This window comes from Planococcus citri, chromosome 2 (assembly GCF_950023065.1).
Source record: "Planococcus citri chromosome 2, ihPlaCitr1.1, whole genome shotgun sequence".
NCBI lineage: Eukaryota > Metazoa > Arthropoda > Insecta > Hemiptera > Pseudococcidae > Planococcus > Planococcus citri.
Window position 1 is genome coordinate 1664181 of NC_088678.1, and position 22653 is coordinate 1686833.

The following is a 22653-nucleotide window of genomic DNA, read 5'->3' on the forward strand; positions in this document are numbered from 1 at the left end:
AGGTACAGTCACCAATTTTTTTCCTAAAATACGTTATTTAGTCAAGATTATACCATAAAAGTTTCAACGAGTTTGAGTTGGTGCAACATTGTCAAAAAAAATAAAAACTGACCACGCGTCATATTTGCCGGGGGTTGGGCATGATAGTCCACGGCGCTATCGTGGGAAGTTACGTAGCGTTCGCGCGCGTTACTGTCGTTCGTGGTTGTCTCATAGTCCAGTCAAATAGGGGGGAAAAATGGGTGAACCACATACTCGTTATTCCGATCAAATATTTTTTGGTGAATATTGTCAAGAGTAGTGTGGTGAACAACATATTAAAATCCCCCCGACCCCTCCCACAGTGGATCACACCCCTTCAAAATCAGATTTTCGTTAAAAACTTCTAAAATATCAACTTTCGAGTAGAATGAGCTTTGTGATCATTTTATGTCCTCTCAAATACCTATCGAATGATCTATCAACCAACTCCCTAGCCCCAAGGGGGTGGCGCTACGATCCCTCGAAGTGACGTAATTTTTAGAAATGGGCTCCGTGAGCTTTTGGATTGATATTTGCATGTTAGGTAGGTAGGTACTAGGTAGGTAAAGGTACTTAACGAGGAACTTCCGCATTGAAAGTTTCAGATCTCCAGACCCCCTCATCCAATTTTTGAAGAACACCCTTTTTCTGGAATGGAATAAAAATTATTTTCTCAGCCCCATGTGAACCGATTTTTCTCATTTTTAAGTACGTTGTAAACATTTGTAAGGGGTGTACCCATAAGAAATTTCAACCCCCTCCCTTCATATTTACCCCCTCATAATGACGTTATGATACTTGTGTCGTTCGAACCTCCCAAGCGCAAATGTTGCGTCAGATTTTGTTTTACACTTACCCGGCCCCTGTAGAAGCTCCGGAGGGGCTGGGTGCGAGTAAAACGAAATCTGACGTTTGTATTTCCATTCGAGTAGTTCGGTTCACTTGAAAACTACACCAATATTATAAAAGTAGTTCCGTTTAAAAAACAGTAGAAATTGAGGAGGGGACTGAGGCCCTGGAGAGGCCAGGTAGGTGCAAAGCAAAATCTGTCATAAAATTTGTGCTCCGTAGGTTTGAAACATATGAGAACACCAATATCATCAAAATAACTATATTTCAAAAATATTAAAAATTGAGGAGGAGGCTGAAGGAGTGAAGACACTTGGGGGGAGGGGGGCTTGATGAGTGCAGCAGAAAATCTGACGTCATATTCGTGCTTAGTGGTATCGAATCATGCGGAAACGACACCTCACTCATTAATAGTTAATTCTTCCAAAATACTCATTTTACCCCCTCGATGACTCGTTTTTTCAAATTTTCACCATGACGGACCTGCCAAAACAAAAATTTCGAAAAAATATATGATATTGAGGGGTCGTAAATACATCCAAAAAACATGTTTAGAAAATTGTTCCTCGCAATTTTCATTGTTAAAAAACATGAAATAAGACGAAAAAACGCTATTTCGAGGGGTACATATGAAGGGAGGGGGTTGACATTTCTGACAATATTCACCAAAAAATATTTGATCGGAATAACGAGTATGTGGTTCACCCATTTTTCCCCCCTATTTGACTGGACTATGAGACAACCACGAACGACAGTAACGCGCGCGAACGCTACGTAACTTCCCACGATAGCGCCGTGGACTATCATGCCCAACCCCCGGCAAATATGACGCGTGGTCAGTTTTTATTTTTTTTGACAATGTTGCACCAACTCAAACTCGTTGAAACTTTTATGGTATAATCTTGACTAAATAACGTATTTTAGGAAAAAAATTGGTGACTGTACCTCCGCAACTTCTTTACAAAATGGCCGCTCAAAATTTTCAAAACGCCACAATTTGGTGAAAAATGGTCCGAAAAATTTTGAAAAAATTTCAGGGGCTTCCCCTCACCCTTAAGAATCGATACAAAAAAACGCGAAATTTTTATCTACTTTTGGCGAAACACTGGAAAATAAAGTTTAAAAAACACATTTTGGCCCCTCCCCCCCTGAAAAAAAGGTCTGGGGGTCTGAAAATTTTTTGAGCGTATCTTCTCATCATGGGTAACCTTTGGTGTGAATTTCGTCGAAATCCATTTCTGGGCCCAAAACCGTACCTTATCCTCCTATACCCTTTCAATTTTACAAAAAAAAAGGCCATACAACCTTTCAAAAAGTCGCTGGAGGCTCCAAAACGACTTGAAATTCATCTGCAGTACTTCGTAGCGTATTGAAATTGGTTTTTAGAATAAATTTTAGCTTTACAACTCCAATTTGATGGAAGTTTGTGGGAATTTCGAGTTTCAAAAATCTGCTGGAGGCTCCAGAACTGCTAAAAACGGTTTGAAACCGTTTCCAATCGATTTGGCATGTCGAAAATAAGGTATATCCCAAATTTCAGCTTTCTTGGTCAATTTGGTAAAATTTTGATTTTTTCTCTCATTTTTGGCCTGAATTGGATGTTCAAAAATTCACCAAAAATCGAAAAACGCACTTCAGCACTTGAAATTTTGACAGGTGATAAATTTTAGCATGATCTTTCGATCTACCTTTGTAAAGTTTGGAAAATTTCGTGCAGGTCTCATGTTGAAACGCAAAATCAGCAATTTCGGCTGACCTGTCAATCAACATGGACGCCATTTTGTATGTAAGGCCAAGTTTTTTTGGGGAAAGTTCGCTTTAAAATGTTTCTTAGGACGTCCCCTTTAAGGAAAAAGTTGTCCCGGATGATCGGCGGCGGGGGGGGGGGTGCAATTACTCCTATTGTCATATGCCGAACTATTACATGTACCTAGATTTTCTTCAAGTTTCAGCGGTCTCCGGGCAATTAGGCTTCAAAGTTTTACATTTTCAATTGCTGAAAAAACGCTTCACCTGCCACAAAGGGGAGGGGGAGAGTTGAGGAGCCAATGATAGTGATTTTTCATCTTTTTTAACAAATTTTATTAAGCATAAGAAACCCACAGAAGAATTTTGAGCAAAATCGGAACTTCTAATGTCAACTACATAATAATCGAGGGGAAGGGATAAAGTTGATTAGAATTCATTTACTTAGCTTATGCCAAATTTTGCTAGAAGTCACATGCAATTTTTCAAAAGCTGGGTAGTCGGTAAATCCATGCATGTTTCAGATCATAGAATGGCTCGAAACCAACAACGATCAATTCAAGAGGCGTGAATCAATTTTTAGGGAAATCAAAAGAGTGCATTTCACAATTTATTGGCATAGGTACAGCCTATATGGTGTATTTAATCCACTGGCTTTCAATTTTGGCAGCGAATAATATCGAAAATCAGATAGGTGCCTATACTTTCAGTACATTGTTTTTTTTTTCATAATTGGATATTTCGTAGTGCGCTAGATTTTAAAATTGAGGTTTCGACCGAGTAAAAATACAGCAGAAAGAAAGCAGGTTGGTAGTTACTTATTAGAACTTCCTTTTTAAATACATAATATGTAATATTTAATATACACAAGTACTTATTCGCTAATCATTTAATTGTAGGGTTTACTGTGAGCTTTCGATGTTACTCGTACTTACTTCTTCGAAAAACGAGTGCGTTTTTTCCAAAACATGTCTCAATTCTGTAAGCTCTAAATAATTGGATTTTAAATTTACTGCATTGTGGCTTAATTCTAAAATCTCACTTTCGGTTCTTTCTAGTTGTGTCTGAAATGAAATAATCCAACCAAAAACAAATCGTATTAGTAATCTCATCAACCTATTCGCTATTTCTAACATTTGAACACAATACGAGTATCTATGTAATTATTTTGAGCTAACGTAAGTTCCTTGCTGATGGTATCTAGTGTGTGGTACCATATAGGCATATAGGCTACACAAGTACACAGTTATTCGTATCTTAAGTTAATCGCAACCAATTCGAGTCGGCTCTAAAACAAGCAGCAAATCAAAATTCTTCGCTATAACCCGCTGTTATACCTACTCGAACATACATAATACTCGCACATATGTATACTTGAGGCTACAGAATACAGACGAAAAATAAATTACACAAACAAACAAACCGCATTTAACGATTTGTTTTATGACATCTCGAAAAATATTTACTCCTTCAAACGATTCGAATGTGCAAGCGTAGTTTTCGCAGTTCCCAGTCGTAAAATTTCAACAAAAATGCCAACAATGTCTCGTATATATATCGTATACACGAGTATATCTGGTGAATTTATTTTCATTATTTTCAATGAACAATTTTTCCTCCGAATGGGGCAGAAAGGAGGAGAGGGAGAGGGCCCATAAACAAATTTAACGTATTTACCCACGCCCACAATCAACTTTTGTTTCTTTCAGTTTAGGTTTTTTTTCGTACAGTTGAACGGAGAATTCTGATGGAAATAATTTACCTACGCGAATGATTTTAATTTATGATTACGGGGGCACTTAATTTTGTGGTTTTTGTGTCAAATTTCAAGCAGGTTAATTCTGACAAGAATTTTATTTATATCTATAGGTTGAAGGTTGATCTTATTGGCGTAGCATCGCGACCTTAAGGTTTGTTTCTCCATAAGAAATGTGTTGAAGCTTAAACTCTTTGAGACCTGAGCAGAATCTGACGAACGAAAATTGAAAAATTTCATTATACTTAATGGGAAGGCGTGTATAATTTCGTTAAGCAGATTTCATTCAAAATTTCATTTTAGAATTTGACGAAATACCCAAAATGGGCTTTTTTTCTATCCCATTTCCAAAGTAAATTTTCAATGTACCTAGGGCGATACGAATATTTTCCGAAAAGTTCTTCTAGGTAATATCAACATAAAAACCAGAAAATTTTGATTAATATACGATGTCAAAAATTTTCGAAGCCAAAATCCAAAATTTTGAGAAGAAATAAAGAATGATTTCTGCACAAGTTGTGGTAATTACAAATATGGGAGTAGGTAAGTACATCGAAAATTTATTTTAGAAATCGGAATAGAAAAAATGACCATTTTGAGCATTTTCTCAAATTCCAAAATGAAAAATTTTGAGTACCTAAACCCAAATTTTTTTAAAAATCTGCTCAACGAAGTTATACTCCTTCCCATTATGATGAATTTTTTCAATTTTCATTCTTCAGATTCTTCTCGGGTCTCAAAGGGTTAAGGCACTCAACAAGTAAAAGTATATGAATAGGCGCAGAGATACCTAATACGTTTGTAGGGATGTTACACAAGTCAAGTACAATAAGGAAAATTTTGAAATTTTCGAAGAATGAAAGCGACTGTACGTAGCTTTGTAAAATGGAAACATGTTATCATAACGATGGCGACGATTGTTTCATTACTTACACAGATTGTATTCACTGTCGTAGGTTAAAATACGGAATGGAAACAATGCAGTTTTTATAAAAGACCTATCGAAATACCAACAAACGATCTCTTCTACCTATATGTACTCGTATACTATCGTGTAACATGTCGTCAGTTTGTAACTACAACTATTCGTAATACTTGACTCGTATTCTCCTATTGAATGAAATTATTGAAACATTCATCGCATACACACGGCTGGAGCTTGGCAGATTACACAGATGGGATCTTTGAAACTTTAGATTAATCCATCCACTTATACATGCACAATTCACATGGGTATTGGCACGCATAATACGCAAATAGGTAGATATCACATATAAGGTAGGTAACCAGATAACCACACGATGGAATTACATTTACAACGTTTAAATAACAGAATCGATGGTTCATTTTTTACTTATAAGTATCTCATACCAGCGAATCAGTGATTCGGAAACATGGGCGACGGCGCCATGTCGCATCTCAGGTGTGAAGAGATATTAAGATTGGGGAATTTCCAGCGTAGGTCTGAACGAGAAAGGTGTATCGGGTAAATTTTTTGCAATAATTCGTACCTGTAAGAGCAAGGTGTTCTTATACTCGCTGACAGCTCGAATTTTTTCAATAACATGGTAGACATGTTTTTTTTTATGCGTGGGGAAGTTGGAAAAAATTAAAAAAAAAAAAATCAATCAATATTCTGGATTTTTTTAAAATGTCAAATTTCTGCTTCAGATATCTAATTACTTTTTCAAGAAATGAATCTTCTTCAAAGCCCCAAATAATGTTGTTCCTTCACATGAAACCTACCAAAATTTAAAAATTCAAAATTGAAGCATGCAAATTTTTATTGAAAATTAGTGGTTTTTTCCTTGAAAAAAAAAAATTATTTAGAAGAATTCTGATGAAAAAATGGTGAATTTTTGGATAGACTAGATTTTTCATTTTATTAATATCTTTTTTACGACTTAGTTGTTGAAAGGCCATAATGTTCACAGAATTATGATTTTATTTCTCCTATAAAAAACAAAAGATTACGACAAGGCCTTTTTTTGAAAAATCTTGGGCTCAAAAAAAAATTCATGTCATCCCTGTCGAAAGTAGCCCTCAAAACTGAACAAGAAACTATTTTTCATATATTTTTTTTTTTTCAAAATGGGATGCGAGATTTGAAAATTAATGAATCGAAAACGCCTGAATTCCTAAATTACTCGGAACCACCAGAGATTGATCCAAAAGGCGTATCAGCTAGGGGGCGGTGATTCTTATTCCTAAATTTTACTTTTTTATGCTCCCCCTTCCTCCGACATATCGCACCTTGGGAGTAATAAGGTTACATCTCAAAAAAGTGAAATTTTACGGGTGAGTGATTTACTTTTTCTTAAAAACTTGATTCATTATTTTTATCAACTTATAATTAATTGTGAGGAAGGAATATTACCTCATTTTAAAGATCTGGTATCCTACCTTCATTTAGCATAAGAACACTTTGAAAAAAAAAATCTCAAAGAGGAAATATTTCAATGTTTTGAAAACATTTGAGTTATAACCTTTCATTAAAGTTGATGTGGAGGCGAAAGGAAGCGTCCAAAAAATATTCATGTCAACAAAGTTGTAGAGAATTAAATTTTCAATCGACACAATGTCCTTAGTTTTTTTCTAGAGTGCTTAATTTTTGAGTTTTCCTCAAAAAACTAAAATTTCATCATACTTATGTGCAAATTCATTTTTCTGAAAAGTGATCAATTTAAAAAATTGTTTCCATTTGGTACAAACCAATAAAAAATGCACTCCTTGTGACTATTTCTAACTGACAAACATTCAAAAGAATCAAAACTGTTTGTTAACACTTTGAATGTACGAAATTTGCTCAAAAAAGGTGGAGTTTTTTGAGATATACCATAACTCCAAACAACTTGCAATGTTGTTGGGATTTTGAGTTAGGCCATTTGGGTTTTTTACAAGATCTAGATGATGTACCCAACTCAAAGTGTTATTTTTGGTTGAAGGGGGTCATACAAACCCCAAAAATGCAAAAACGTCAAAATCAATTTTTTTTGAGATGTAACCCTATTACTCCCGAGGTGCGATATGTACATAGATTTTATAATAAAATAATTCCCTTATTTTTTTTGTTTTCCTCCAGGATTTGTCTGTACAAAGGTCCCTAATGCTTGACATTTTTTCAAAAAAATGAAGCAAAAAAATTATGCAAATGGGGAATTTTTCAAAAAATTTCTATTTGTCATTTTAAAAAAACTCTTCTAGTTTCTCCAAATTGTTTTGTTCGCGAATCACTATAAGTAAATGAAAATAATTGTTTAAAATGTTCCATAATAGCTCCATAATATAGTCCTCTATTCGAGAAAAAATTTCTCTTGGCCTCCTATTTTAGCCATCATGTTTCGAGTTTAGCTCCCACGGTAAAATTTTGAATTAAAAAATTTTCAGAAATCATTTCCCCGACGCACAGATTTTTCCCACGGCGTTGTCGTGGGAAAATTCTGACCCACGCGCTTGACCAAGGGACTTATTCTTTCATTTTACCATTCGACTACATTTTTCATATTACGTATATCTTTCAAAGATTATCCAAATTTTCATCAAAAATACAGAATTTGAATGATGTTTGAAAGATATAGGTAAGTACCTAAGTAGTATAAAAAATTTAGTTGAATTGGAAAGTGATAGAATAAGTCTCTTGGTCAAGCGCGTAGTGGGCCAGAATTTTCCCACGACAACGCCGTGGGAAAAACTTGAGTACCGGGGAAGCAATTTCTGAAAAATTTTTAATTCAAAATTTTACTGTGGGAGCTAAACTTGAACCTGAAGGCTAAAATTTTAATGGCGAGGTACTTGGGTCGAAGGTTACCTTTGAGACCACTTTCTATCCAGACTATCCAGATCTCCCGGGGGATACTTCGATGAGGTTCCCTAGTCAGAGCGTAAGGATTTCATTTTTTTGGTACGTTTTTTCCAGTAAGAGGAGAGGGGAGACTATGCAAAAACACCAGCATCATCATGTACATATCTATCATTTGTTTTGTCAAATTTTGAGAGCTCTAGGCGCACAACTCGTGGACTTGGGGGAGGGGGAGATGAACTTTCAGGAATTTTCCCATTTAAAAACTAATTGTTTGGGCTGTTTAGAGAAATTGAAGCCTCCATAGGAAATTTTTTGAGAACTGCCCTATTTATATGGGTTTTTAATTTTCTATACTCTGATGAAAAAAGATAGCTCAAAATCGGTAACACAGCGACCGAGAGGCTTTCTTATCTATTCAATATTTAATACTGAGACATGTGAGAGGACCCTATAGGTGTACTTGTGTAGATTGAAAGGCAGATACTATAGTAGTGTGGTATAACTTGTAGTCTAGGTATTATTTATTTATATCGCGCTCACTTCTAAATCTATAATTTCTCGAGGATTTGGAGCATTCGGAGCGACTGTGCTTTCGGGTATCGGTACTTTATCTTTGTTGACTTCAGCCTCGATGTATCGCAGCTTCCTTTCGAGTTCGTCGCATCTTCGAACTTCGCTGACAAATTTCCTTTGGAATGCATTTACGTCTGAATTCAACTATACAAAAGAGACAAATAATACATGTATAAGTCAACAGTCAGCATTCTATATCTACATAGCCACAACCTATAAGTATATAAACTCGCGTACAATAACTTATTACTACCTATCTGAAAATAGATAAGATAATAAGTACCCAACTCGCGACTTAAAATAAATAGGTACGCGAGTTTATCTCATCGACTCTCGTGTATGCGCCATGCGGTGCACCAGTGTACTTCTGTACCCGTGACTTGCCATATACAGAAGCAGAAGTACCTCGCGATGAGGAAAATCACCTTTCAACGTACAGCATATCGCGTATCGCAGAATTAATGCACCATTTAAAAAGTATAAAAATATCTAATTTATCGCCGCGGTTTGGCCACCGTTACCGCATCCGCAGCCGCCTTCTAGATAATACGCCAGCCAGCCGCGCATACTCGTCAGATTATTGCCAATAATTTGTACTAATCGTGATCAGAATAAATCTAATGCTACTTAATGGCAATCTCCCCATCATCAATCCGGCTTTTATCACGATTAGGTGAGATGATGCCGGTAAAAATTTTTCAAATATGCAACTTTCAACTATATGATACCAATTTTGAAATTCTATTTCATACTTTTGAGAATTTCTTCACCACAGCTGCATGGGAACCGGTTTCTCGATTACGATATCCTAATTCCTCGCCATTATAGGCCCATTCGAGCGCATTTTTGGGCCAAAAAATAACTCACCGCAGATATACACTTACATACGTAATCGAGATTAATTATTTAGCCAGCTGATGAAAAATTCGTCTCTCAATTTGCTAATTAAAAAGTAAACCTCGTCGAGTACCTGATGATGGAGATAAGTTTTGATTTATGCGTTAATTTGGCACCGCGAAATTAATCCTCAAATACCGCGAACGCCCACAAACTCATTTTACGCATCGCGTATCGCTTTAAAACTACTATTTTCACGTACCTACACCTACCTGCCTGCCTCTACCTGTAGGGACAATTTACACGCTTCGTTCTCTGTAATCCACTCCGCATCCTTATTCCCATTTCATTTAAATACTCGACCGAACGATTTGACTAAATCTCGCGTGTTTTTATCACATTCGCACAACGTATTGTTGTACATTTCTTAAATTCCATCAGCCTGCATTTGTCACTTTAATATACGTATCAATTGTCTACCACCCTCGCATTTATTCAACATTCCGGTAGCCATCCATTTTCAAACATTTTAATTCGTCATTTCCGCGTCAGTAATTATTCGACTTCGTCGCGTCTTTTTTGAAATTAATTCTTTGCTCTGTTTTCGACTTTCTTTTAGTACGTTTAGACGGTCCGATCGTTTTTCAAGATGAAGTTTCTGTCCTTTGGATATGTCTTTTGTTCTTCTTTACGCTAAATGGTAGATCTGCCGTGATTCTATTGTTTACAATATTCGCTTTATGTAGATACGAAATCTATTCAAATGCTCGTCTTCTCAATTCTATCACTTTTTTCATTATAATAGTTCAGAAATAAGAATAATAATCGCTCAGTATTGTTGCAGTAAAAGAACGTAAAATTAATAAAATGGAATTTAACTTTTGGAACTAGACCATGGGTTATTGTGGATGCACTGGATAGGGCCCTCAAAATTTTAACCCCCTCTTTGCTCCCACAGAATCTTTCTCCTACTGTTTTTTTCTCATATTTGGATACTTAAACGCGAGCTGTACAATTCTGTTTTAAAATTTTTAATTCACTTTTGCGAAAATAAGTCAATCTGACAAGAAGAACATTGGAGTGTTTTTTTTGGGAGGGAAGGAGAAAATACGAATTTTGCCGAATAAAATGAAGCATTTTAAAAATAAGATACAAATAAAAGATGGAATGACAATTTGGCCAACTGATAACTTACATAAATAAATCCTCACATTAGGTCAAGGTTCATTAAATAATTTTTATTTTCATTTTTGAATTTATGGAAGTTTCAAACTGAAATTTTTTTAGTTTCGAGATTAGAATTGGCCTGAGCGAAGCAAAGGCAATAAAGCTTTCGAAAATTCGGGTTTCGAGATGTAAAAAACAACGTTTGAAAAAATTTGTTGATTTCTTTTGATCTAAAATTTTAGAATTTGAATGATGAGTTTTTTTAAATTTTAATTTTGAAAATGAAAAGTAAACAGACCCGGTGAAGTGAAGGCAGGGCTTGTACTCGATCCCCCCCCCCTCAAAAAAAGTAACTCTAACATCTGAAAAAACTTGAAAAAGTAGGTAACCAAAAAGTAGTTAATTGAAAAGTATAATTGAAAAGTGATCAAAAAAAGTGACGAAATTCGAGCAACAAACATTTATCAATTCAGAAAAAAAATCACAAAAAAAACAGAATATTACGAATTGAAATGAATTTTTAATTTTGAAAAGTTGAACTATTTTGAAACCTTTTGATGAAAAAACAAAAACTTTGACAATTTTTTGGCAGCGAAGTAAGGATTTTGACGATAATTTCCGACGAAAAATACAATTTTGTTGGGAAAATTGACAATTTTAACAAAAGAAATGGTTTTCTGACAGTTTCTGGCAAAAAACGAGACAATTGTAAAAATTTAAAATTTTTTAAAAAACGACCATTTTTAGAAATTGTTTTAAAAAGCGAAATTTTTTTACACTTTTTGGCCAAAAGTAAAATTTTAACAATTTTAGCAAAAAGAAGAACTTTGTGAGAATTTAGAATTATTTGGCATAAAGAGATACTTACTTTGGCAATTTATGGCAAATACCTAAGCCGGGCAAAAATTTGATCTTTTCAGTAAAAATTAGCAATTTTTAAATGAGTATAAGAAATATATGTACCAAAAAAATATATTTTTTACAATTTCAAAAACTGAGATTTTTCACTTCGCAACGCTTTTACTTGCGTTCAGAGAGAGCTTTTCAGCGATGTTTTCAGTGAATTTTTCTAAATTTCATAAAACTTTTTCAAAAATTTCATCCACTTTTGCCCAATTTTTAAAAAATTTCCTCTATTCGTGGTCATTTCTATGAATTTTAATGCTTTTTTTGGTGTTTTTATAATAATTTGGCAGGTCTTTATCATTTTTTTCACACATTTTTTGTCAAATTTCATTGAAGCTTCATAAATTTAGGTGCAACATTAATAGTCCGGCATATGACAATAGGAGTAATTGCACCCCCCCCGCCGATCCTTCGGACAACTTTTTTCTTAAAGGGGGCATCCTAAGGAACATTTTACAGCAAACTTGCCCCAAAAAAACTTGGCCTTACTTACAAAATTGCGGCCATTTTGATTGACAGGTCAGCCGAAATCGCAGATTTTGCAGTTCAACATAGGACTTGCACGAAATTTTTCAAAATTTACAAAAGTAGATCGAAAGATCATGCAAAAATTCATCACCTGTCAAAATTTCAAGTGCTAAAGTGCGTTTTTCGATTTTTGGTGAATTTTTGAAAATCGAATTTAGGCCAAAAATGAGGGGAAAAAATCAAAATTTTACCAAATTGACCAAGAAAGCTGAAATTTGGAATATATCCTATTTTCGACATGCCAAATCGATTGGAAACGGTTTCAACCCGTTTTGAGCAGTTCTGGAGCCTCCAGCAGATTTTGGAAAATCGAAATGTTCACAAAATTCCATCAAATTGCAGGAGTTGTAAAGCTGAAATTTATTCTAAAAACTAATTTCAATACGCTACGAAGTACTTCAGGTGAATTTCGAGTCGTTTTGGAGCCTCCGGCGACTTTTTGAAAATTACTGGAGCCTCCAGCAGATTTTTGAAACTTTAAAATTTCACAAAATTTCATCAGAGATGGAGAGTTGAAATTCATTTTGCAAACTAATTTTAGAACCCTCTGAAGACGACTTCAGGTGGGTTCAAATCATTTTAGAGCCTCCAGCGAATTATTGAAAGTTACTGGAGCCTCCAGCAGATGTTTGAAACTTTATATTTTTACAAAATTTCATCAAATGGAGATGGAAAGCTGAAATTCATTCTGCAAACTAATTTTAACACCCTCTGAAGACGACTTCAGGTGGGTTCAAGTCATTTTAGAGCCTCCAGGGACTTTTTTGAAAATTACTGGAGGCTCCAAAACGACTCGAAATTCGCTTGCAGCACTTCGTAGCGTATTGAAATTAGTTTTCAGAATAAATTTCAGCTTTACAACTCCTGCAATTTGATGGAATTTTGTGGGAATTTCGAGTTTCAAAAATCTGCTGGAGGCTCCAGAACTGCTCAAAACGGGTTGAAACCGTTTCCAATCGATTTGGCATGTCGAAAATAGAGAGTACCCCAAATTTCAGTTTTCTTGGTCAATTTGGTAAAATTTTGATTTTTTCCCCTCATTTTTGGCCTTAATTCGATTTTCAAAAATTCACCAAAAATCGAAAAACGCACTTCAGCACTTGAAATTTTGACAGGTGATGAATTTTTGCATGATCTTTCGATCTACCATTGTGAAGTTTGAAAAATTTCGTGCAAGTCCTATGTTGAAACGCAAAATCTGCAATTTCGGCTGACCTGTCAATCAAAATGGCCGCCATTTTGTAAGTAAGGCCAACTTTTTTTGGGGCAAGTTTGCTTTAAAATGTTCCTTAGGATGTTCCCTTTAATAAAACAATGGTCCGGAGGATCGGCGGGGGGGGGGGGGGGTGCAATTTATTACTCCTTTTGTCATATGCGGGGCTATGTTAAGCTTCAAGGACATTTTAACTCCATGTTTTATAAGCAAATTTCAGCTGCATTTGGTCAAATTTGACCTAAAAAATAAAATTTCATCTTTTTTGTTTTTTGCAATTTCTGGTAAATTTTGTTGATTTTTACCGAAACTTCGTTACTTTTTGGTAATGTTGGGTAGGGCAAGAAAGAAATTATTTTATTCGTCTTTTGATAAAATAATTCAACATTAGGTACCATACAGAGTGCATATTTTTCTGAAGTTTTTTACTTCACTTGGCAGCCATTTTGAAACCGCAAAGAAATCGTAGAGGACTTCCAGTTTGCCCCATTTTCTATCGTTTGATGACCTCTTTCGATATGCGTACAAAATTTTAAAGAAAAATAAGTTGTGACTGGTGCAAATTTTGGTTGATTTGGCATGGAATGGCTTATCAGTTTCTGTAAATTTACCGTAAGTAATTTTATCGATAGTTTTGGTTGATAGTTCATTTAACATGTTTTTAACACGTTTTCTGCAATTTTCACTAAATTTTGACCAAAGCTTGTGGTTTGAAATGTACAAAATTACTATCAACGAAAAAATTCTAAAGTGGAGGAGATAGTGGATCCTCAAGAGCTCTCACGTTAAAATCACTTTTTCTCCATTGGTATAGTGTAGATAACTGCCTTTTCACAATCATTAATATATGCTTTTTCAATTTTTTCTTCCTAGAAATGATGGTTTACAGTCTCACGATGAAAATGGAATTTTTCAAATAAAAATAAGTTACTCTAAATGGAAATTGAACGAATATAGGAGAAGAGACCGACATTTTGACGTAACGCGGCGCTACAATTTTATCAACACCGGAACTCGTGATAATCGTGCATCGAAACAATATAGCATTTTCGTTTACACTCTTTCAAATAATTCCCACAACAATGAAAACACGCCAAATTACGACGCGACGAGTGACATTTACGTCATAAATTTGATCTGGCCGTACATGTATACGCAGGTGAAGCGTTTCGATCCCGAAAGTACAACTACGAGTACTAATCTAGCCATTAAATGGATTACATGGGCGTTGTATATAATTTTTTTACTATAATTTCGAACATTATGGCGAATTTTTCCGAGATACTCGCGTAAAATGTCTATATCTGCGATGTCGTATACTTACTTGTCGGATGATGCTTCGTGTATAGCGTATACCTACACGAGATATTTATGCGAAAAATTTTACACGTGATTTTTGGCAAAATACGCCGAATCGAATAAAATAGTCTACTGGACGCCGATGCCAAACTTGTCGAATGCCAAATTCAAATCCGCCAAAACGTATAAAAATTATATCAAATACAAATTCCGCGAATTGTGTGTGATTCCCCAAATCCTCATCATTCGTATTTTGATGGCAAATGGCAATTCAAAGCGATTCGGAGAGAAGATAAAACGTTCGAATAAAAGGAATTGTCGTTAATGTAGATTGTAGATACATATATTTGTGTTTCAAACAATATAACTCACGACGACGCGACGAAGCATCGTTTATTGGCAGAGAATACCTTTATTTTGGAATTTATTACACTAACTATACATCGTCGAATACGAAAATATACTTACGCGGGAATAACAATTTGATGAGTAAGTCGAGTAGATACCCGGACGAATTTTAATTTTCAAATTAACCTATTAGAAGTATAAAAACAGAAATTGAGACAGGCAGGGAGCGTAGGGAGAGGGTAGACTGTACAGTGTACAGCCTTATGGGCTTATGCATTGGTCAAGTTTGGCAGACGCATGATTAACCTCTCATTATATCGCGTGAAAAAAGTAATGTAAATAAAAATACGTTGTACCTATTCTGGCGTTTCAATCGAGTGGCTTATTTCGATTATTAATAAGTTCTCTTATTAGCTCGGTAATTTTTTTTACTCGTCGATATCGCGTCTAATCCCACGAGAAAAATAATCAATTCGAGAACGAGGCTATATAAAAAACATTTCAAAAATATCAGGTGAAGGGGTTATCGCCGGTGCTGACTGTTTTCATAGAACGTGCAAAGGAGACTTGGGTATATTGTATCCCGATCGAAAGTACACGCTGTAACAATTCTCTACCCAATTAAACATTTTTTTTTTTTTTTTTTTTGGTAGGTAGTCGACGACGCTATAGAGTGTTCTAATCAACTATTTATTTACACGATACCCACGTTAACGTCATAGCCTGTATTTCGATAATTTCATAGCACCGTGGACGCGATCGCCGACTCGCCGTGTCCTTTCGAAAACAAGGGTGAAAGAAAAAATTAGGTCGATTGCCTTTTCACCAATAAGTTACTGAAAAAATTGAACGAACGAACGCGATAACTTCGAGCGAATAGGTACCAATTCGCGCTTATTCGTCTCTGGAGCATTTCTTCGCAGATCTGTCGCGATGATTTTTTTTTTTCATCGGCTGAGAAAATCCATTGAACTCTTTCGTCGCCGAGGCACGTTATGGCTGTGGTGTGAGCTGCGCCCATATGCGCAAGCAGGTTTCTCTTTCTGTCTCTTTTTTTTCATTTACCTGATACAAACGTAAATCGCAACACGTTCCTTAAAATCATCCAGGTGCAAATACCGCGAACTACGCTGCTGATGGAACGACGATCGACCAACACTACAAAGTACCTACGTACAAATACATACTTCACGCTGGGCTCTCAATTTCTTATCGTGTACGTTGTGCATTCAACTTTGCTGTGACGAGTAGGTAGATAGGTCTTGGTATAAGGTAGGTACTTGGTACATTTTTTTTTCAAATCGAAACTATAGGGTATTATTTCTACCAAGGTGAAGAGCATCGAGTAAATAACCTTAAAGCCGAATGATTATACAAATACGAATTTACCAAGAAAACTTTTAACTCCTCATAAAGAGGTTTCAACGAAAGATACCTAGTTGAATTGATATCCCGAAATGCTCAAATCGAGAAGATGAATGCACGATGAGTTGTTCATCTACTCACGAAATTCCGTTTTTTAATTCACCGAGTTATTTTCCAATGATGTTTTTCACTCGAGTTCATGGACAAGGTTGCACCTTGCCTCTTGAGAACATTCTCTGCTAATGATAGCAAAATTGATGAAATATTCGGGAGTCAGTTCCTTCAGCTGGAATCTATAGTCTATCAAAGGAATGATTTCCACTAATTTTTTCCCATTTCCAGTCCAATTTTTTCAAGGTACCGTATTATCTTACTCCACGAATGATTTGCTAGCCATTTATGAAGTTAGGACATATTTCAAGAAGAGAGATTAGGATAACCCAAATTTTCAAAGTTCGTACTTTATCACCAAGCGCCCCAGTTGCTAATTTTGTGCGAATTTAGCCATTTCTTTGACTAAAAAATTGCAGCAGCTGATAATCTTGAGACGATCGATGAATTCGTGGGAATGTTTCAAACTAGTATATATTTCAACAATTTTTGAAACTTTGGCACTCCAAGGAGTTCTTCAGCCTATAAAAAGCTGAAAAATAGGTATATAGAAAACAAACTTCATTGAACCATTTTTACTCCTGGGGGCAAGTGAATTTTCAAACCATATTTTGTGCTTTTTCAATTTTCAAAATGGAAAAATTAGGCAATGATTTTGAAAGTGAAATTTATTCAGTTTATCCAAAAGTGGGAATAATTTGGTAATTTTTTCAGGATTTTGACGTTTTTGAACTTTTTAAAAATTTTGATCAAAGTTTTTTTTTGAAATTTTGAGATTTTATACATTTTTCAAAGTTCCTACCTATCAAAAACTTTGAATTTTTTCAAAATTTTAATAAGCATTTTTACCTAGGTCTAGGTACCTATGTTTTATAATGATTTTTTTAAATCTCTAATTTTAGACATTTTGTTCAAAATCTTTAATTCAAAGTTTTTTGATTTTTGATTTTTTCCACAATTCCAACTTTTTTGAATTTTTTAAAAATTTTATAGGTATAATATTATATTTTAAGCATTTTTGGAGAAAATCAAAAAAGCACGTCAGTTATTGAAAATTTCCAAAAGGTGATGATCTGATGAAATTTCACTTTTCAGTTTCGTAATTTGAGAATAATCCATGAGAAAATCATCACAAGGTGATATAGAGAAGTGTTCATAAAATGTTGAAGTGATGTAAATAATAAAAGCTAAAAAAATTTTAAAAGCACCGAAAATTTCCAAAAACTATTAAATTTTGGTGAAATGGCTAAAAATGCACGAAAAAGTGTTATAGTCGGGGAGCCCACATAAGAATCTATTGCACCCCCCCCCCCAACGTTACGTCGATCCTCCGGGACAACTTTTTTCTTAAAGGAAGAGTCCTAAGGAACATTTCTAGCCTTTGTCTTCAAAAAAAAAGTGGCCCTACTTACAAAATGGCGGCTATTTTGATTGACAGGTCAGCCGAAATCGCAGATTTTGCGTTCCAACATAGAACTTGCGCGACATTTTTTAAACCGTACAAAGGTAGATCAAAAGATCAGGTAAAAATTTACCACCTGTCAAAATTTCAAGTACCAAAGTGCGTTTTTCGATTTTTGGCGAATTTTTGAAAATCAAATGTAGGCCAAAAATGAGAGAAAAAATCAAAATTTTACCAAATTGACCAAGAAAGCTGAAATTTGGGATATACCCTATTTTCAACGAGCCAAATCGATTGGAAACTGTTTCAACTCGTTTTGAGCAGTTCTGGAGCCCCCAGCAGATTTTTTAAACTCGAAATTCTCACGAAAGTAGGAGTTGCGATGAGGCCATTTTTTGGCACCAGCTATAGTAATCGACTCAACCACTTTTAAAATGTTGTAATAAATGTCCCAAATACGAATCCGTGGTTGGTTAACCCAAAATGACCATTTTTTGGACTCCAGGGGTTCCTAAAATTGTGAATAACAAAATAATTTTAGGAACCACTGAGTATTATTTTCAAAAACTTTTTTATCGTTAAATATCGGTTTGAACCTGATAAATGTTATGCGAGGAGATTTTTCTATTTTCGACCCTTGGGGGCAGAAATGAGGGGGTTTCAATTTTTTGAAAATTTTGGAACCACCATTTTGGACCTACCCCTTTGAACCCCGCTAAAAAGCTTTTCACAGTTTATTAGTATCTCAAAGACTCCCATCCTACCAAATTTTGAGCTCAATAAAAATTTTCGCTGGTACTCAAAAATCCAAATTTCCAACTTTTCGTAATTTTGATATTTTGGGAACCCCTGAAAAACTATAAAACTGCGATTTGCGTCAAACGTAACGTTTTGAGGTATATATTCGATAATCTGGATGAAAAAGTTAAATTGAGCTCCCTGTATATTCGTAATTTTGGAACTTTTTTTTAGAGCCCTCCACTTTAGGCACCCATAAAAAAGACGTTTATGCATATTTTTTCAAATAAATTGAAGAATTTACGTTTGAAACATACTAGCAAGTGCTCGATACTTTTTCATTTGATTTTTCCTGTAACTTTCAAAATTGAGCTGTTTTAGGTCAAATTCTGGCATTTTTATTTCGTTGAAATCATGAAAACAGAGTTAAATCTCAGAATTTGATACAAAATATAGCTCAATTTTGAAAATTACTGGAAAATTGTTTGAAAAATTATCGATGACTTGCTAGTGTGTTTCAAATGTAAATTCTTCAATTTATTTGAAAAAATATGCACAAACGCCATTTTTACGGGTGCCTAAAAGGGGGGGGGCTCTGAAAAAAGGGTTCAAAATTACGAATATACAGGGAGCTTAATTCAACTTTTTCATCTGAATACTCGAATATACACCTCAAAACGTTACGTTTGGCGCAAAGCGCAAGTTTCTAGTTTTCCAGGGGTTCCCAAAATGTCGAAATTACGAAAAATTGGAAATTTGGATTTTTGAGTACCAGTGAAAATTTTTATTGAGCACAAAATTTGGTGGAACGGAGGTCTTTCAAATACATACTAATAAACTGTGAAAAGCTTTTTAGCGGAGTTCGAAGGGGTAGGTCCAAAATTTTCAAAAAATTGAAACCCCCCAATTTTTGATGGAGTTAGAAAGCCGAAATAAGTTACTCTGTAAACTAATTTCAATACGATACGAAGTCAACTGCCGGTGAATTTCAAGTCGTTCACTTTTTTTTCAGGACAAGGGCCAGAAATGTTCTGTAGGACTCCCCCTTTAAGAAAAAAGTTGTCCCGGAGGATCGATGGTGGGGGAGGGGTGCAATAGATTCTTATGCGGGCTCCCCGACTATTAACATGTATTCTTTCCTGCCTCCCTTGTGAAAGAAATATCCTGTTCAAAAACTGTGGCATTTAAAGTCGAGCCGAAAGTGTAAAATCCCTATATTCCCATTCCGAGGTCATTTCACCCCCACTCCCACTCCCACCCCACCCTCTCGGCCTCCTCGTAAAATTCTTTTATTTTTGCTCTACTTGAATATCAAAAAAAAAAAAAAAAAAAAAAAAAAAAACGATTCAAAAATCTCCCGCTCTCAATTTTGTTTCCAACGATTAAAGTGTACTATGATTTCTTATGAGTGAGAAAACCATGGAAGTAATCTCTGGAAACACGAAAGGATCAAATTACCTACGCTAACATCGACTCGAATTGCCAAATCCATTTTTCGCAGTTTCCAGTTGGGTTTCTTTCAGTTTACAGCATCCAGCATGAAATCGATGCTGTACCGTATACAATAAAATCGCAACTTATTATTACAAGGTGAAATATAATATACATTATACAATGTCTTTGCCCCCAAGATACGCGACAAAGTTAGGATTTTTTCCAAGCCCCCGGGAGGGGGGGGGGGTGTGAGAGGTGCACGCTTGTTTATAATAAGTATCTATTTCTAGTTATTTTTCAAAATACATAATTCCAATTTTGATATAATTTTGATTCGAATCGTCAGCGTTTAAGTAAAAAGTAAATATCCAACTTCAAAGATCCACACCTTATTCGATACGTAGGTAATCAAGAAATATAAAGATAATTATTGGAGTAGGTAATGTGACAACTTCTACTCCAATTTCGACACAATTCACGAGCGATACGAAGAATATATCTCTTAAAACCAAGGTATAGGTACTCCGATGGTTAAAATTATTCCTGGAACACTATCGTTGGTTACCTATATAATATACCGACTAGCGTAATATTTATTTCAGAAGCTCCAATAAGTATATAAACTGAGGCAGTATGAATGAAGTACTCTGGCAAATAATCCACCTACCTATATTTGCTCAAATCGAAAGATACACAGATACCGTTCGGTTCACGTTGAGGGAAGACAGGAAGAGTAGAGTGGAAAAAGCAAAATCAAACAAACGTAGCACATAGCTACGAGGTAGTACATTGAGTAGCGAGTACGTAGGTAGGTAAATGTACATATGTAAAGGCGCTGGGCGATAATTACGGTGAGGCTCGGTGGAGCGACGATGATGATACGACGATGGTGAGAGAGTCGGTGACGTTGAAATAAACAACGTGACTAGGCGCTTATATGTCTCGAGTATTTATAATTTGGGATCCGAAAATGAAAAGCTGACGTCGCTTCGCCCATAGCCATTAGTTGGTCTCCGAACTGTGAGACAGTGGAACCGAGGCAGGGGTGTTTTTTGTCGGTTTGTCGCGTAAATGGAGTAATGCGAGTGCGGTACCCATACGATGAACATCTGTTCGAAAGGTACTCGCGGATGACATCGGCTTGGGCATCACCGCCGCGCGGTTTATGCGTATCACTGGCAGTGGCATATATGAACGACTAAGAGTAAGACAGGGGAGAAGCCACGCGAAAAAAAAGAAGGAAATACTCGTACACACAGAGATGAGAATGAGAGAGAAGAGAGAAGAATTAGATATTTAGTATGTAGACTCTGCGGCGAGATGAGATGCTGGTACTCGTGTACGTGTAATGTACGAGATGGTGGTACTCGTATATAAATGTAGAAAGATGTATAGGTACTACATACTTACATCTCTAAACTGAACCACGCCCGCTTCTCCCATCGCTGCTACAGCCGAATACGCAGCTTCGGGTTGAATGAACAGCTGGCAAAGGGCCATCTCTTCACTACGGAACATGGAGCCCATGGTCGGCGTTTCGCACCGCTTTTCTTCTTCAACATATGAATCAACCAGAAACCTCTCTCGTGCTTGCCTTTTGTCCGATTCGTAGCGTTCAGCTACCGTCGCCGCCGACGCCGCAGCCGCCGCTACCGCCGCTACTTCTGTAATCAGTCAAAACAAAAACACGTCATTTCATTTATACATATACGTATTACGTACACATACGTAAATATTCGTAAACTACCGTACGTAGAGTAGCCTATCGTCTATATACTCGTAGATGTTTTACGACTTAATTTTAAAGCGAGTCGCGAGCGCCAGCGCGATCGTCTGCCGACATCGAGCGATTCGCGCGATCTACCGTCTTGCCCCACACATCATACTATACGTACTATACAGTACTACACACATAAATGTACAATTTACTGCGACAATTTCAACGTTTTTGCTTGATCGATGAATCGGCCAGCTACGTAAATGCAAACGTAACACAATTAGTTAAAATTACATCACAAATACAAGCAGAAAATTGCAAAAACGTGCTGGCATTGGACATAAAGTCGCTGTCATGTCTGTGAAATATACTTTTTATGCATACTCGGTACTCGTAGTACTGTCCTGCACCCCGAAGCAATTTACGTACATCTACATCTTACGGTCAATTGAGTCATCTTATATACTCGTAATTACGACTACGAGTATACTAATACGAAATGATCGATACATTCAACAAATGATCAATTTTGATCGCGATATCTGGAACCGTACGTCGCGTCGTTCGTACTCGTACGAGCTCGTAATATCATGATCAGAATGAGACGCAGCGATTCAGCATCAAAATTATCCGAATCTCATCGAAGGTCATGGAAATTACTTCGAGAAAATCGATGAATTAAGTACGTGTGATGGATGATAAAGGTAGACTAAAACTTTGAAAAAAAAATAATAATTGGTCTGTTCGTATCTGGACAATGGATCGCAAGAAAAAAGTCAAAATAATTTTGATCAAATTCAGCGGAGTCCTTCATTTTGAACTAAAAGTTACTCAGAAAAAC

The 22653-nt window shown here is 35.8% G+C and overlaps 2 protein-coding genes across 3 annotated transcripts in view; one reads left to right on the forward strand and one right to left on the reverse strand.

Moving 5' to 3' along the window:
• The window catches only part of Vha100-2 (V-type ATPase subunit a family protein Vha100-2), a 64414-nt gene that overhangs the window by 11079 nt on the left and 30682 nt on the right, over positions 1-22653 (reverse strand). For both annotated transcript variants that reach the window (XM_065347761.1, XM_065347760.1), the window contains exons 2-4: positions 21506-21759; positions 8715-8891; positions 3552-3680 (exon numbers count right to left, since the gene is read on the reverse strand). In XM_065347761.1, the coding sequence (XP_065203833.1) occupies positions 3552-3680; positions 8715-8891; positions 21506-21622 (423 nt within the window). In that variant the 5' untranslated portion in view covers positions 21623-21759. The remainder of the gene's footprint in view (positions 1-3551; positions 3681-8714; positions 8892-21505; positions 21760-22653) is intronic.
• Positions 3325-22653, forward strand: part of LOC135833933 (CTP synthase 2-like) — a 58654-nt gene continuing 39325 nt past the window's right edge. Inside the window, exon 1 of the mRNA XM_065347765.1 lies at positions 3325-3422. The gene's annotated coding sequence lies outside the window, so the exon portion shown is untranslated. The remainder of the gene's footprint in view (positions 3423-22653) is intronic.